General features: G+C 38.2%; 1 protein-coding gene across 2 annotated transcripts in view; it reads left to right on the forward strand.

Annotated features, from left to right (window-relative positions):
* Positions 1 to 16,686, forward strand: part of SNRK (SNF related kinase) — a 35,969-nt gene that overhangs the window by 15,376 nt on the left and 3,907 nt on the right. For both annotated transcript variants that reach the window (XM_088521141.1, XM_088521142.1), the window contains exons 3-5: positions 12,733 to 12,874; positions 14,748 to 14,960; positions 16,066 to 16,200. In XM_088521141.1, coding sequence (XP_088377267.1) covers positions 12,733 to 12,874; positions 14,748 to 14,960; positions 16,066 to 16,200 — 490 coding nt within the window. The remainder of the gene's footprint in view (positions 1 to 12,732; positions 12,875 to 14,747; positions 14,961 to 16,065; positions 16,201 to 16,686) is intronic.

Consider the following 16,686-nt stretch of genomic DNA (forward strand, 5'->3'; position numbering starts at 1 on the left):
TGTTGTTTCTGGTTTTATCAGGGGCAAACTTGAGATCCTAGATCCCTGAGTTCCTCTGTGTAATTACCTCTTTATGAATATCTCCTGAAGTCTGGATCTCCTGATTTTAGTGCTGTTTTACTCATAACTTTTGACGCTGCATTTCATATTTTTTTATGATTGGTCTTAGTTCTACTGCAGTTTTACATTACTTTGAAAGAGAAGCTATCACTAATGAGGAATAAATGTAATGGTGCTTAAGGATAGTGACGTATTGCCTTATCTGTCAGTAAAAGGAGACTTGAGGTTTATTTGACTGCATCTTACAAGAAACTATTGTGAGGGGTGTGAGGGTAATACCCATAATATGGAAATATTGGGGCTTGTCTGAAGAAGATATAGTTTTGCTATATTATTTTGAAAGATACCTTTCTCTACTTACCTTGCAGAGCTGCATTAAAGAATGCTTTGAATCTGACTTCAATGTAAAAGCTTTGACCACGTGGTCCAAATTTGAATTCTATAGATAAAAAGCAGACTTTGCACCTCTTTGTTGCCACCATTCTTACTTTTTTTTATTTAACATGTTTTTTACAGGAAAAACTGTGAAGTTTTAAATAATAGTAAAAGGAAAATGGTTGAATGAATTAACAGAAGGTGTATCTAGCTATTCTAGCCACGTGGCTGATGCAGACAGTAGAAAAACTTACAGAAAAAAGAAGTTCTTACAACTTCTGGTCAAAGATGGTAGCTAAGTTTTTTTCCCAATATATTTAAATAAGGAAAACCTAACTACAGATGATTGCATATTCCCCAGTGCGTATTCCTCAGTTGCTGGATAGTAGGACTTTCCCTTAGTCTGGTGGGCAGATTGCAGGGGTTGTATTCAAACATTTGTGACCCAGTTTTCATCACTTTGTTTTATTTTAACTCCAATTACTGTACTGACAGTACTTTACCTGTTCAAGAATTGTGCATTGCAAAGTTTACTACGTGTTGCCAGAAAGATAATATGTCTTTGAACAATCCAGATTTTCTTCTCTAACTATGAATAAAAGGTAAGAGATATCATGCAAAGGCTTGCTTTGTAATACAAAGATAGTGAAAGAAGAAAAATCCTTTTCAGGGTTTTCTCTAAACCCTTTCAACAAGCAAGAAGTAAACTTGTGAAATTTTTTCTTAACCTTTGAAGACAAGCTTTCATGCTTAGATAAGGTCATGTGTGGACTACAAGTTAGTATAAATTCAGAACTAGACTAGATAATCTTTAAAAGAACAAGTTACCGTGGAGATAAAATATGAGGTCAATAGTGCATGATGTTTCTGTATAACCTGAAATAGTAGCAAAGTGATGTCGACTCATTCAGTTATTGTCCAAATATGGCTATTAGCATTACAAGACTAATAATCGATACAAAAATATTTTGTCAGGGTGAAATTATGTTTTAGCTGAGCCAGTCTGCAAGCTTGTGGCTGCTGAAAAAGGGGCCTATCCTTGCCCTTGTGTTTACTGCATGGACATGCCCCTCTGTAAGCTTCTGGCTGCTTGATAAATCAGTTGAATTGGGGCAATCTTTTTTTTTTTTTTTTTTAAACTTTTTATGCTGTGCTAGTATGCTAGTTTGAGGGTAAATATGCAGTTGTGATAATCTTTTACTGTACTTTTTCTTGTCACGAAGAACTTATATGTACAGGACAAGTCTATTAAGCTATATGCTTAGTCAATACTGTGGTGAAGATCAAAAACTGTTTCAACTTTAGTTATTATTTATTATTATAATGATTTTTTTTTATTCAGCTTTCATTTGGAGATCAATCTTTCCTTTGTGATGCAATTTAAGGGTTTTTGCACTTGCAGAGCGTAGTTGATTAAGCTCTGTCATTTCCTTTCGTGTTTAAGGTTACAGTTAAAATGGTGCAAGAAGAAAATTGGGCAATGGTCACATTTCCCAGGGCTTTTAAAAAGGCTGAGCAAGTCAGCTAAGGAGATGTTTAGTTGCTGTAGTTTCCCATGTTGTTGTTTTTCTTCACTGTTTTTCTTCTGGTCAGAGGAAAGTGAGATAGAACCATTCCTAGGTGTAAAGTTAATCTTAGTCTGATCACACGATTTTTAGGTCAAATCAGAGCTCACTCTGGACCATGGTCCAAATTCATCTGTCTAGCACTGTTTAGAAGTAGGTAACTGCAGAAGAGAAAGAGTAGCGTGTGTGTTTGGTAACACTTTCCCTTTCCTGCAACCTTAACAGAAAATGGCTCACTAAGTACATGGAAATCATCCTTGCTTTCCTAGGTGAGAGTCTAATTACAGATTTGGAGGTTAATTGGCCCTTTTGGAAAAGGACAAATGCTTTTTTCTTTTTCTTTTTTTTTTTTTAACTATTTCAAATGTATATCAAAATGTTAAGTGTTGGATAAACTGCAATAATTCAGGAAGACATCAAGACTCCTGATAGTTTTTATTACTGTGGTTGGTTTTTCTATATGTGATTTCGTAAATATATGGAAACATTTACAGAGTAAAGCGTCCTTCTGGAGGTGAAAAATGGGCAAATTCCAATTACAGGTTTGGTATGGTGTCTATTTAGTATAGTTGAGCAAAGGCCTCTCAAATGTGTAGTGCAAGGTTAATTTACTGTTTTCTTGAAGGCTGCCCTGGCCAGCCACCTGGGTAGCATTCATTGCTTAAGTAGGGAGTTGCTGACTTGCACAGCTGAAGCCTGGATTACTACCTGATAATACAATAGGATGTAGTGGCTGGATGTAGTCATTATCTAGGCTTGTGTTTGCTGTTATTAAAGGAAATAGAGGACTTGTCATGCACGTTTTTCCCTTTTCTGAGATAATGATACTCTATTTAGACCCACTCTGTGCCTGTAGGAATGATCCCAAATGCTTTTGTCTCTTATCTCCTCCCTCTTGTATTGCATCAAAATGTGTAAGGCTTTATGTTTACATATGGTGTAGTTTAAAGGTGTTCAGCATTTCAGAGGCTCAGCTGGCCTCATCCATGCTAACATGGTGCTCATCTGTGCTTGATGATCCTGGCTGGCCTGCCTGGAGCTAGTTTGAAGTTGTGTGTGTAGAGGGCTTTCATTGCAAGCTGAGCAATGCAAGTGAGCATAATGGCCAGTGGGTGTGAGTAGTAACCTTTTACTTTTCAAAAGTGCTGAATATGAAATTTGACAGACTTGATAACAAAATGGGTAGTAAGATATTTGTAAACGTGATATATTGAATAATTTAGCACACTCAACAGTGTTTTGGAATTTTAGTATTCTCAAACTGAATTACAACTAAACCTGAAAGAAATAAAGCAGGAATTCCTACAGGATCATTCTGCCACTTGCTTTTTAGAAATCTCCCTTTTTAATGTCACATTGCAACACTTCAGGAGATTTGTAGTTAGATTAGGGAGTGAATTTTAAGACTTAGGGCCATGGAAAGCTAAGGCAGATTGCTAGTGAGCTGCTTCTAGCCTAAGTGGTCTTTCCCCTGCCTTTCACAGTGCACCCACAGGGGTGGGTCTGTTTGCTGTTTTAACCAAGAACTTTTCTGCAAACAAATATTCATGTTAGTATTCAACCCAGCAGGAGAGCTAGCGTAAAGGATATAGTGAGAGCTTAGAGAGAAAGCGATAGGGTTTGCCCCTCTTGGCATGAGCAAGTTTAGATTAGGTCAGCTCAGCCTGGTCTGCCTATCTCTGCTCTCTGTTTGAGAGACCAAAAGTGATGGCCATTCATCAAGCTTTGCTGCCAGTGCAGTTTTAGGAATGAGGTGTTTTCTGCTGTCTGGGCTCAAATATTTTTTGGCACAAATCAGTAGAGCTGTAGGTGAGCACCTTGCCTTACTTCAGTTCTGCTCTCTCCTCATGACTATTTTTCTTACACTAGTGGCTGAGGTTCCTCTGTCTCTCACTTCAGTGCCACACACCTTGTACTGAAAAAAGCATCAGATTTTAGAAATGAGCTTGAGTGAGCTGTTTGCACTTTTTAGGAGGAGCAAATATAGAGTAGTGGTTTAAGTATACTTGCAGAATTTTTTTTTAACTTTATTCTTCGTCATATCAATGTTCCCTGGCATTTTGTGTAAAGGGGAGTCAAACTTCTAATGGGTGAGAGGGGAGGTCAATTTTTACTTACTATGTTCCCCTTTGATTCTGTGTTTTCTCAATCTGATTACTTTATTGGCCAAAAAAAAAAAAAAAAAAAAAGCTGTTCATGCCTCAGATTATGCAGGGTGTTACATGCTTTAGAAGTGAAATTACAATGTGGCAGGACTGTCCTGAAGAATGAGGAATCTGTGATCCTGATGGCTTCTGCAGTAGGTCTGTGCCCACTAATGTTCATAAAGTATCACTTGTGTTCCACTCGGGGTTACTCGCACAATGCACAAATGTTCTGAAGTGTTCACCAACAAATTGCTGGATAAAGCAAAGAATAGTTTATCCAAGTAAAAATACCCAAGGGAATTGTCAGCATAGACTGCAGTTCAGACACGGTAGCTAAACATCAGTATAGAACTGTTTTAGTCACGTGTCTGTGCTCACAGGACAGTTGTTTTCACAATATTTCCAAAAGCTGTTTCGAGCAAGATTTCATTACAGGAAATACTATCTCCACAGATAGGAAGCTTCATTTCACATATCTTGCAGACAAATTCATATTACTTATGTTCAGCCCATGGCTGACTAAGTTGGCAGCATTGATCTGGTGGGACTAAATCAGTGCTGTGCTAGTTGGTTACAAAACACATGCCCAGGTTTCAGTTGTTTGAACATCTCAGTACGGATTTACACATGAATGATAAATTTTGCATATAAAGCACAGATTATATATACCTTGTACTGTTAAAATATCAGCAAAAGATGATACAGAAAGGAAAATATGAAGTTTTTTTAGATACCATAAGCAAATCATCTTCAGTATTTACATAGAAAGCATCACAGTGAAATGCATATGTGTTTTATTATAGACTTTGCCCACTGTTTTTGAGGACATGTTTTCTGCAAATAAACTCCCTTTCACCTTTAACTTGTTAATTTTTTTTTTCCTGGGCTACTTTTTTTTTTTTTTCCTGGAGTGGTGGTGTTTAGAAATTCACTAAAAGTAGAAAACATTCTTTTTTGTATTTAAAGGACATTCAATAACTTCTGAAATGTGGCTAAGCAACAGAAACCAAAGGAGAAAGAATGCATTTCTAAGTGCTGAACTGATGAATCGGAGTAAAACTGGATGGTTTGGAATTAGGGCAGTGGCACATGTTCAGTAAAACCTCTTTTCTTTTTATAAACTACCTTTAAGAACTGAGATGCATTAGTTCCTGAACAGTAAAGAACAACTGTTTGTCTATAGTTTAATATTTTGATGCAACCAACAAAATTCAAACAATTATCTTTTCTGTAAAGATAATTTCCTTTCCTTCCAGATTGCATGAAAATAAGAATCACTTCCAAAGACAAGAGTAGTTTTTTGGCTAAGACTGAGCATCAATAAAATAACATATAGAACAGACTGTTTCATCAGACAGATAAGATAATTAGGAAAATAATTTGTTAAATGCCATTTGCTATTTATGCTCTTTTTTTGGAGGCATAGGAGGAGGATAAGATTTCTTCTAGTTCTCCTGTCTGTTATTTACTCTAATAGTCATTTTAATTGGATTTGTGGTCTTATAAGATGCAGAGGAAACCTAGTTCTGTCTTAATTTTGAAAGTGTTACCTCTTTCATGAAAAGTTAAAGAATGTAAGAACAGCCAGCTAAAAGTTAAGTATCTTAAAAAATAGCAATCTCAACTGCTTTAATCATACTTCTCAATCTCTACAATTGGTCCAGTAAAATTGTATTTCAAACTTGTCATCAGTCTGTACTGTACACCAGTGAACCGTACAAGCATTTGCATTGCATAGAATTATTGAAGTTAGTAACACGGGATTAGGGCATGCTGTCTTGCTACCGATTTCTTAGCGAAGAGATACAATTTTATTAAGCTTTTAAGCTGTATAGGGTGGAAATGCTTTTCTTATTCTCCTTTTGAAGCATATCAACAACATAATAGGCACCACTTAAATGATTCAGTACTATGATACCAGCTTTTATCCTTTCATACTGCATTGTCTGTAATTTTATATTACTCTAGGCATTAACAAATCTCATTTTTCTGGAGCTTGCTTAACTGTCTGAGTTTTCATTCTTTTTTCTATAACCTGTGTTGTGAACAAGATCCTACAGTTTCAGCTTGCAGCAGCTATGCTGGCCACAGCTGTCTCAGCCTCGAGATACCCACTTGGACCTGCACCTGAGCCCAGTTAAGGGCAACAGTTCCAGCCCTAAGCTTGAATCCAAATAAAATAATTCAGGATGGGACTTTCATTTAAATTCAAAGCAGTTTTTGGATGTTGCCAAGTTGTTGCCTAGCCCTGGAGATGCACAGAGTACAGACACCTACATTAGTTTTTCATATTTAGCTCTATATACAGCTTGATACTGAACTGCTGGTGTGTTCAGTCTCCTTCAAGGCTTAGCTTCAACAGGTTGTTTGGGTAGCAGAAATGACAGTGGTGATCCTTATTATTGTCTTCATGTGTAGTTAGAATAATTGCCCATGATACTGTAAATCTGGCTCTGATTCATTTTCCCACTTATTCACAGTCTATAGATTCCTCTACATGGCAAAATAAACATTTAAGCATTTTTGATTGTCTCAGTGGAGTTTGACTTTTGTGTTGCTTTCTGGCTTCTTGAACTTTCTGGCTTCTTGAACAGTAGCTTCTGATGGAAGATACTATTCAGCTGTTACAGTAAGCACTTGGGAGAACTATATAAAACCTGACAGGATTACTCGGTGTTACAAATCACTTTTGAAGAAACAAATTTCTCTGAGGAAAGATCCTTTTTATCAACTAAACAATATATGCTTTGTAAACTGTTTATCTGTACTATATTTACAGTTTAAAATGGCGAAAAAAAATCTTCTGTCCCTATAAAGGCTTGAAATAAACAGCTTTGATAAACTGACTCTGTATATCATCTTGCTTTAAGTAGTTGAGCGCAAATGTCTCTGTCCCAAAATGAATATGGATTTTTAGCTTCTTCCAGTCACAAATTCACTCAGCTTATATAAAATACGAGAAGTGTCTGACTGCTGAGGAATGGTGAAAAATTGGGCAAATCTTTAATACCGAAGCTGTATGTGTCCCGTATGCAATGTAAATTCTAACTTTTGGAAATCCACAGTGCTCATGCTAGGAATAAATGGGAAGCTTTAGAAAGGACTCGATGTCTAACGAAATGGTGAAGCCCAGCTCGGCAGCTAAGCAAATAAGCACGGCTCTCCCTTGTGCAGCTTGTACAAGCTTAAGCATAACAGATGTGTGACTGCGCCGTGTCGGAGCTGGGCATCGCAGAGGCAGCTAATGACGTCCTCTGGTTTCCATGGCAGTGACTTCATGTTATGTAAGGAAGTTGCGTATACACTGCCCTGGTTGTCATGGTTCTGAGCCTGCTGCTTCCCCAGCCCCTGCCCGAGCAGTAGTCTTTAATGGCTGTAAACCCCATAAAATATTCCTCCTGCAGTTAGCTGGCTAGTGCTTTTAAGTCCTCATCTCTCTCTTTATTCTTGTTAAAGCAATGACATTTTCAAGATAGTGGTATCTGATGTAAAGGCTAAACTATATCTTAATCTTGATTGTGCTGTTGAAGGAGACCTTGATGGTTTTTTCTCTTTTTTTTTTTTCTTGCCACTGCACTATAGAGGAGTGCCATGTACCTTCTTTGTCTAGACCCCTTTTGTAGTTGATTGCTCTCTAGTTTTAGAGGCTGAAAAATACTAAATGCATTCTATACCCTGGCCTGAGTTCTATTTTTACATCAATTTTCTGAGTAGAGAAAATTAGATGACCCTGGGAGGGGAAAAGGAGGGGAGGAGGGAAGTATGCAACTCTCCATAGATCGTTCCATGGCTAATCCCTGAGAGGAGTGGAAGAACTTGTAGTTACATAAAATAATTGCTTAAATGTTGTCCTTTTAAGGTGGATGTCTGTAACCCTTCTTTACCCTGTGTTCCTCCAGTTCAGCTTCTGTAGTGTGGAACTAGGACTGAGCTGTAGTATGGGAATACAGCTGCAAATGTATATTGACTGCAGAAGGGAGTCATGTTTACAAAAAGTACTCCTGTATTTTTTACAGAAGTCCAGTATTAAATTCACTGCAGTAGCTACAAGTTTTATCTAAAGCCTGATGTTTTGGAGTACTGATGCAGCACTGTGGGTAATGTGTTGTCTTTAAAATATGCCAGAGCTGCTGCTTCAGAGGCAGATTTCTGCAGCTTTCTTCCCTGTGCTGCGCACCGAAGCGCACTGGCATCAAGCTGCAGCTGAGACTTTAGGTTGTCCCCTTAATAGAGCCCAAAATAGCAGTCTTGCTCTGGTCTCATATCCTGCCCCATCTCTCTTGCCTCTTGTGGGTGTGTCTGGGGGAAGGGGGTGGTTTTCTAATTTAGATTGGTGTTCGGGCAACCCCTCCAGGAACTAGTTCCAGTTGTTAAAGGTTAGAAAGTGATTCCTTCCATTTTTATGGATTAGGATAGTGGCAGCTGTGTGGGCTGCTGGCAACTACTGAAGCTGATGGAAGAGAAGCAGTCAGAGTGAGAGCATCTTTGAGGGCAGTGGAGGGTTAGCCAAGCTAAGCTGCCCTCTGACACCTTGAGCCTCAAGTCGTGTCCTCAGTATGGTGGATCCAAGAGAGGTGGCTCTTAAGGGGCCCCCTCGACTCCCCCACTCCTGAAGCTGAGGGAGAACATTTAACTAGAGAGATATTTTCTTCTCTACTCTTAAATATATTTCTGCAGCTTCTAATAGCATGTGAAAACAGGAGCCTGGGTTGCAGTGGTGGCCTGGGCTATCTTGAATGCAGGGCCCACCGTTTCCTAGTGTAGGCGGTCCCTAGCATGGGGCTTCGCAAGGGAGCAGAGAGCTGGAGAACTCAGAGTTTTTGAAAACTCGGGTTGCTTTTTCTTCCCCTGGTTAGCTGGTCTAACAGGGGGTGTTTTTTCTTTCTACCAGTCTTGCTTTGATAGGTGTGTCAGACTCTTACTTAACTGCTGCCCCAACAGCTTTTTAGCCTCCATGCAAAATCATCCTGTCCAAGGTGATGTTTTTAGCTAAATCGAATGACTAGATCTCGTGTGAGGCTTTCCCTTGGTGGGATGTGAGTTTTTGCTAGTTTCTTTTTCGTTTTATACCAGCTAAGAACCCTCTTTGGGACTTTGCAGTGACAGAGCAGGGTGCCATGTTCTGCTTGGCCAAGGGAAGCAGTCATCCCTGCAAAAGGAGCTCTTCCCCTTCCACAGTGCCCATGGCCAGGGTAGTGCCCAGGTAGGAGCAGGCTATAAAAGCCCTCTGGCAGTTGTGTGCCAGGACTCCACGATTTTCCTCCAGGTCCTTTGCATCCAGGAGACAGATGGGGTATCTTCTAATTAAGCAGGCAAGAATAATGGAGCGGCTTTGATTACAGCAGTAAAAAACAGCATGGTGAAGAAGATGCCTGCATGTAGCTCTGTATTTTGCTCAGAGCAATAATTAAATTTTTAAGTAAGTACTAGAACAAAATGATTTCTGGTCCCACCTTTACCAATTTCTCATACAGCCATTCTTCAAGATCTTGAATTCGATCTCTGTCTCAGCCAAATTGGCACCGTTTTGGGAACCACAAGTTTACTGAAATATAATCTAGCTGTCATTGCATTAAATAGGAGAACAAAAAACATATCTTCAAAGGGAAGGAAGCATTTTCTTTCTTCTTTTCAGTTTATTTTCTGAAGCTGATTGAAAAAACATGCAGCTATGAATCTCCTGTAGAGAAAAGTGCAAAACACAAATGCCGTATTGATTTTTGGCATGTATAGAATGACCTAAAAATTAATAAATCAGTGGAGACATTGACACTTTGAATACATACACTGTAGAGCCATTTAATTGTTACCTTTTAAAGTGTTGAAAATGACAGGTGCTATTAATTCATCATGTGGAATATCTGTTTCACAGACTTCAACTTGAAATGCTTGGATCTAGAGTTATTCCAAGCCCTCCAAGCCTGCATGTTCAAACTTATTTGCATGCTGGGAACATAGGTCACCTGTCTAAGCCTGAAATAGGTATTTGCAAATAAATATGACCTTGAACCCTTAAGGTTAGGATTGTTATTCTTCAAACAAGCAGGTTTCCTCAACCTAAGCAAAATAAAAACCTCAAAATGTTATAAAATCTATAGTGATCTGTTTTCTCTACAGGAAGCTTAATTGCAGAGATGTCTGCCACTAAAACACTTGTTTTGTCTAGTGTTGTGTGGCGATTTCTTTTTTAATATTAAAAACAAAAAAGAGCCAAAGTAAGACTCTGTGCTGGCTGGGAAGGGAAAGATACTGCTTTTATTGTTTTTATTTTAAGTTTGCGTGTATCTCTTCAAACAATAGTTTGAAATATTATCAAATTACCCAGTTCTTTTGTTTTCACATTGTTCTTGCAGAGCTCGTGCATTTCAAAAGAAGCTACTCTGGAAACTTGTTCAGTGTTTCCTGTTTTCTCTCAGTTTTTTTTAACCACTTCCTTCACACTGATAAACATCAACTGGGTTTGGTGTCACAAGTTAAATATAATTCTGGTTATGACTGAGTGAGGCAGCCCTAAAACAAAGCCTGACAGAAAAATAGTATAGTATTAAAAACAGCAGCCTGGCCTTTCTGGAAATGCTTATGGTGATTTTTTTTTTAAACAAACACCTGTAGATTTAATATTATTATATGTATATATTTACCTGAAATGCTGGATGGCTAAATGTAGGAATATGTTGTCCTCATACACATGCAGGCATCCAAGTGAGGATGTAAGGAGGGCCTTGCCATAATACGATTCTGGAGGGCCTGTAAAGGTGACCCCACAATGACCTCTGGCTCGCAACATAAGTTCTGCACCAAAATAAGAAGAGAACATGTTCAAGTCATCTGGTGATTTTCTATTTTAAGTTTCATGCAGATTAAATTTATTTAGGTACACTGTCTCACTGCAGTCCTGCTCCTAGTTATCATTATATTTTTAAGTCTGCTCAAGTGACTAAACTGGATCCTTGAACCTCCCACCTGAATTGCTGTAGTAGCCATAGGGGTGGGCGCAGTGAAGATGAAAATCCCTCTCTGGAGCCACTGCTGCTAGAGAAATAGGGCGGGAATAAAAGCTTTGCAATTGTTCTTGCGCACTGTTATTTCTTGGCTCCATAAGAATAAGTCTGTTCGGGCACCAACTGAACAAAATACACATTTTTTCAGAGAAAATATAATATATATTTTTACCTAGAATAAGTGAGGATGAGATAAAATGGGATTGTTGGTACCCTGGTATGCATGCTCTAATGAAATACAGCAGCAGTTCAGTGCATGATTTGCACTACACTATGATCAAGTTTGTCTATTTTTCATGTATTGAAAACAGTAGGTTTTCATTTCACTGTTAGCAGCTCTTCTCATCTACAAGGATTTGTGGGTATGGAGTGAAAAATAGAGCAAGTAATCAAAGAATGGGCTCGAAGTGGCAAAGGTGGTAATTGTTCTAGGGCTGGATGTGTGTAATTTACAGTAGTGAATAAAACTGCAGCCATGCTTCAGCTTGACCCAGGCCAAGCGCTGCACGTGGGCTGCGGAGCGCCAGCCCTGCTGCAGCCCCGGGCCAGCGCTCCTGCTCGGGCGAGAAGCGCCCGCCGGCACCTTCTGCTTCTCTTGGCTCCTGCTGCTCGCAGACCTGCGGCACGCGGGGGCGAGAAACTGCAGGGGGATCTCCGCCGCGTGGAGGCTTAAGCTGAGGAACGTGTCCGCTGATCTAGGTCTATACGTTTTTTGTTCTAAAGGCAGCACTACATCTTTCTCAACATTTAAGTTCTCGGTATCAAATGCAGTCAAGCTTGACGTATTTTCTTCTAGCTAACTTTTTAATAAAGGCTTGAACTGTTCTTACAATGTGTAGCAACTAACGTAAATGCTTCACAACCTTTTTGTTTCTCTTCCATCTTTTGGAACGTCAATTCATCAGGAAGCAGGGAAGCTGTTGAAATGCTTTATACAAACAGGAATTAGAAGAAACAAGAGGAGTCCTAAAATCTACTGGAAGCCACAGTTAATTTTGTTAAAGGCTTGATGGATTAGAAAAAAAGCACTATTAAATATATTTGTTCATTACTGTATAAGAAGGTAGTTTTACATAAGTGTTTTTTTTTTCTTCAAGCCTGAAGGGAGACAATTTCATGAAAATAAGTGATTTTTTTTTTTTAAGAATTTTGTGCTTCATAAAGGAACATGTCAATAGTGAGAACAGTTTGCTCTTGTCCTTCAGAAAGGAAGAGGCTTTGAGTACAGTTTTTCTTTAATAACCGCTGCCTGCCTGTGAGGAAAGGGATGTGGAACAACCACCTCATCCTTCAGCTTTGGCTAACACCTTGCTCTCAAAGATGTTTTGCATCTCAAATAGTTACACATCCTTCTTTCCGTGTAGTCTGCAGTAATGTCTTTTGATCTCTTTTCCCCTTTAAAATTATAAAAACTGTTAAATAATAATACTGCTATGTTTTGTATTTCTGTGGATTTGCAAATCCAGAAATAATTATGATCAACTAAGTAAGTCCAACTTGCATCTCAATAGTATTTTTCAGTTTTGATGATATTTTATGTAAGGCTAATTAACAATTTTTAAAACATGCCCTGTTTATTTACAGATATTTGGAGTCTGGGAGTCATCCTTTTTATGTTGGTGTGCGGACAGCCACCATTTCAAGAAGCAAATGACAGTGAAACTCTGACCATGATAATGGACTGCAAATACACGGTTCCACCTCATGTGTCCAAAGAATGTAAAGAGTAAGTAGAGTTCGGAGGGGTTTGGAAGCGTTTGTGGAGGTGGATTCTCCTCAGATGTGAGAGCTCTCCTCTCAGCATGTACAGTGGTCCTTACCTGTTCACAGCACTTCATCTACTGCTTTTGCTTAGTTGTCGGTATTTCTTGCCACCAGATTTCTTGGGTACTGTTACTACATTGTCCTTATGGTCTCTCTTTTCTTACTAAAGCTTAATTCCATGTCGTTTTTGGCATTAGGTTTTCTGTATGTACTTCTGTGAAACTTTATTCTGATTTTACACAATGTATCCTTCTTTTATCTGCATCAGTTGTCATTTGTTTTATAAAAGACTGGAGAAGCTGTTCACTGCTGACTGGCTTTGGCCAGCACTCTCACTGCAGGTGTCGTTGAAGTGATTTTGTAGCAAGGGTTAGAGACTGATTCTTCTCAATTTCTGCTCAAAACTCAAGAATAAAGCAAAAAGTTTTTGCTCATCACTTACAAAAAAACCTGCAACACCGTATCAGCATCCTGGGCCTTCAAGAGAAAAATAATCTCCCTGCAAATGCCATATGCCGCTTGGGAATTATGACTCACTTTGGTATGTTTTTTCCTGCAGTGTTCACTGCAGCTTTTTCATTTTTTTGATACATGCCAATGTTTGTCATATGATGGAGACAGATTAATGAATGAAGCCTTTATTTAAAGGGTTGTCCCTTCAAATACATATCCAAATTGTGTTACTTAGACTATTCTACCATGTTCAGCCACATCCCTGAGTCAGTGATGGAGAATCTTGTCATTTGTCAATGTGAAACACCAGGTAGGTGTACAGAGGCTAGAAAATGCTTCTCTCTAGGATTCTGTTATTTGAAAAGCTGTTATTAATGCTCTCAACAGCTTGAATTGCGGGAAGAGGTTTAAAAGAAAGGTCTTCTTCGTGAATTGTATCAGAATAAAGCTCTTCAGATACTACAGACTGTGCTGGGGCAAGAAATTCCTATTTTTCACATCCTATCAGTTAATATGCTGCCTAGCACTAATTTGTTTAAAGGTCAGAATGGTCTAATTTGCTCTCTCTGTGTGCCACACTGCCAATGTGTGTGATCAGCTACTGAAGTTCTCTCTGTAGACAAGATATATAGTTTGTTCCATTTCCATCAAAATTTTATTAAAAGTAAAGAAAAACAATGCTCAAGAATTTCACAAAGCCTCTTCTTTTGCAAAAGGCAGAAACTAGAAGGATTCAGTGTACCCGTGGCATCCTATTTTAAAATCGATTCGGAAGAGTCTGCACTGACTTCCTTTTTCCCTTCCATAAATCTTCTCATATAGGAAAAAAATTCCAAATCTTCATGTTACCTTCACCCAATATCAACCCATAAGTAAGTTTGTTGGAGAGACCTTCTGCTCCCACTCCACAGGTATAGCAGGTTATTGTCCTTTAAGGGATAGCTGTTTCATAATAAAATATTTTTACTATTTCTGCCATTGTATATTCTTGTTACAACAGCAATAATGCAAAATGATTTTTCTATTATTGTGCAGACCAGCCTCCAGGCCATCTGTGACAGTTGCCATATAATCTTATAGGAAAAAAAGACAAACCCACAGACAACAGGCATCTAGCAGATTAAATGAAAATTATAGTGCTTGTGATATTTACTGTTTTAGTGCATAAATTAGGTTTGTTTCCATTCTGCATTGTCATTTGGGGTGTATTTGAGAATAGATAATTTTACAGTAATGTTGTTTACATCGCTTTTACTGCAGGGACTTGTAAAGATCTATATGATTCAACAGAAAGAAGAAAATTCTTCCTATGGTTGCTCTTGCAGTGGCTGTTTTTAAACATGCAAGTGCATTTTGTTTATTTTTTTTTTATTTATTTACAGCCTGATTACCCGGATGTTGCAGAGAGACCCAAAGCGAAGGGCATCTTTGGAAGAGATTGAAAACCACGCGTGGCTCCAAGGAGTTGACCCGTCTCCTGCGACCAAGTACAACATTCCTCTTGTGTCATACAAAAACCTGTCAGAGGAGGAACACAACAGCATAATACAGCGCATGGTGCTCGGCGATATAGCGGACCGAGATACCATAGTGGAGTGAGTTACCACTTCTACCTGTGCAGTTTGCTTTGTGCATCTACAATATTTATCCTGAATATGTGGCTGTTGCCATGTTTAAATGCCAAATCCATTCCATTAACAAAATATTACAGTTTTGCTTGGTGATGGGAAGAAATACTTAAGTGTTACGTATTAAGACAGCTTAAGAACATACAACCTTGGAGAAAAAAACTTCAAAACAGTTTTGAAACAATGTATGTTTCATGTAGTAACTTGCTGTATTAAACAATTCTAATGGCTTTTAAACCCATGTTTTTACTTATGCTGTGCATCTCTTCAAGAGTTGTCTGGTGTCATGTAAATTTAGGGATGGTAAATTCTTAGTTTTTCCCTTAGTACCTTTACCATATACCTGAATCTTTGTAAATTTAAAATATTATTCCTTTTATGTATATAATACAAAGTAGGCGTTGTCACTGAGTGAACATGTTAGAAAGTTACAGCTTTTCCTAAAAGACTAAAAAAATCCTAAATCTCTAAAATAGTCTTCAAATTGAAAGAGGACAAACATGCTAAGAAGAAGCAATTTTAATGTGGAAGAAAACCAATACTTTTCCATTTAAAAGAAAAAAAAAGCAAAAGTGTAGCTTTTTAGGCTTCTAGTTTTGTAGCAGGTGTATGTTCTTTTCTGTTAGAATATTTGAATGATGTGTAGTGACTTGCAAACTTAACTTTATCATAAACTTAATGTGACAGGCCTAAAATCGAGTAGTTTTTTCTTCTAGCTTTTTCATAAGCAAATACCAGTACTTCATGGGTTTATGTGGAGTTGGGAAGGCCTATTATTGTTGCATAACACTAATGAAAAAGGATGCTATCATTTTTCAATACATTTTCAGAAAAAATATTTAATTTCAAATGACATCGTAAAGATATCCTCACCTAACTATACTGAACTTGCTAGACTCATTGGCTGTCATTTTAATAGGGCCAAAAAACACTTGTCAAAACATGAGTGACGCACGTTTCTGTTTCAGGTGCTTTTCCTGCTATGAGAAATACAACGAGTTGTGTGAACTGCACGTCCAGTTTTAGAAAGCTGTAGATTTATGGCCTGTTTCGTGTTTCTGTGCTTTCGTAGGGCTTTGGAAACGAACAAATACAACCACATCACCGCTACTTACTTCTTACTGGCTGAAAGGATCCTGAGAGAAAAACAAGAGAAAGAAATTCAGACCAGATCTGCAAGCCCCAGCAACATCAAAGCCCAGTTCAGGTGAGAATTTAAGATGTTCTCTTTTGTTTTTAACCTGGTTTAATGAGATGATTATTGAATGTCTAAAGTACTGCCTTTCTTACAGAGTTAAATGATTATTCATTATTGAAGTGTCTTGGCAGTGCTGTGGCCCTTTCAAGGAACTGTTCAGAAATTGGTTACCAATAATATTCTAAGTTTCTACTGACTAAATAAATTTGAAGTCCGTGCCTGAAGTTGTATGTTTTCACACCTGGTAGGAAAGGGAATGTTCATTGACCTTCAGTTCCTCTTTAAAATTGCAGATGTGGCAAAAATTAGTTTCATGACTCCCTAAATGCATCAGTGGGGAATTAGTCATGTCTGAGAAATGAGGCACTGACTTTTATGTTAAGGTTTAGTTGCTAGCTTTGATTTTAATATGCTTAAACATTCCCTAAATCAAGCTTGGAGCAAGCATCTTTAAGTTATGGGTGTTTTTTTTTTTCTTTTTCCTTTCAATATAGG

Source organism: Tinamus guttatus, unplaced genomic scaffold (assembly GCF_059628265.1).
Source record: "Tinamus guttatus ecotype Peru unplaced genomic scaffold, ASM5962826v1 Tinamus_guttatus_pri_ptg000115l, whole genome shotgun sequence".
Classification (NCBI taxonomy): domain Eukaryota; kingdom Metazoa; phylum Chordata; class Aves; order Tinamiformes; family Tinamidae; genus Tinamus; species Tinamus guttatus.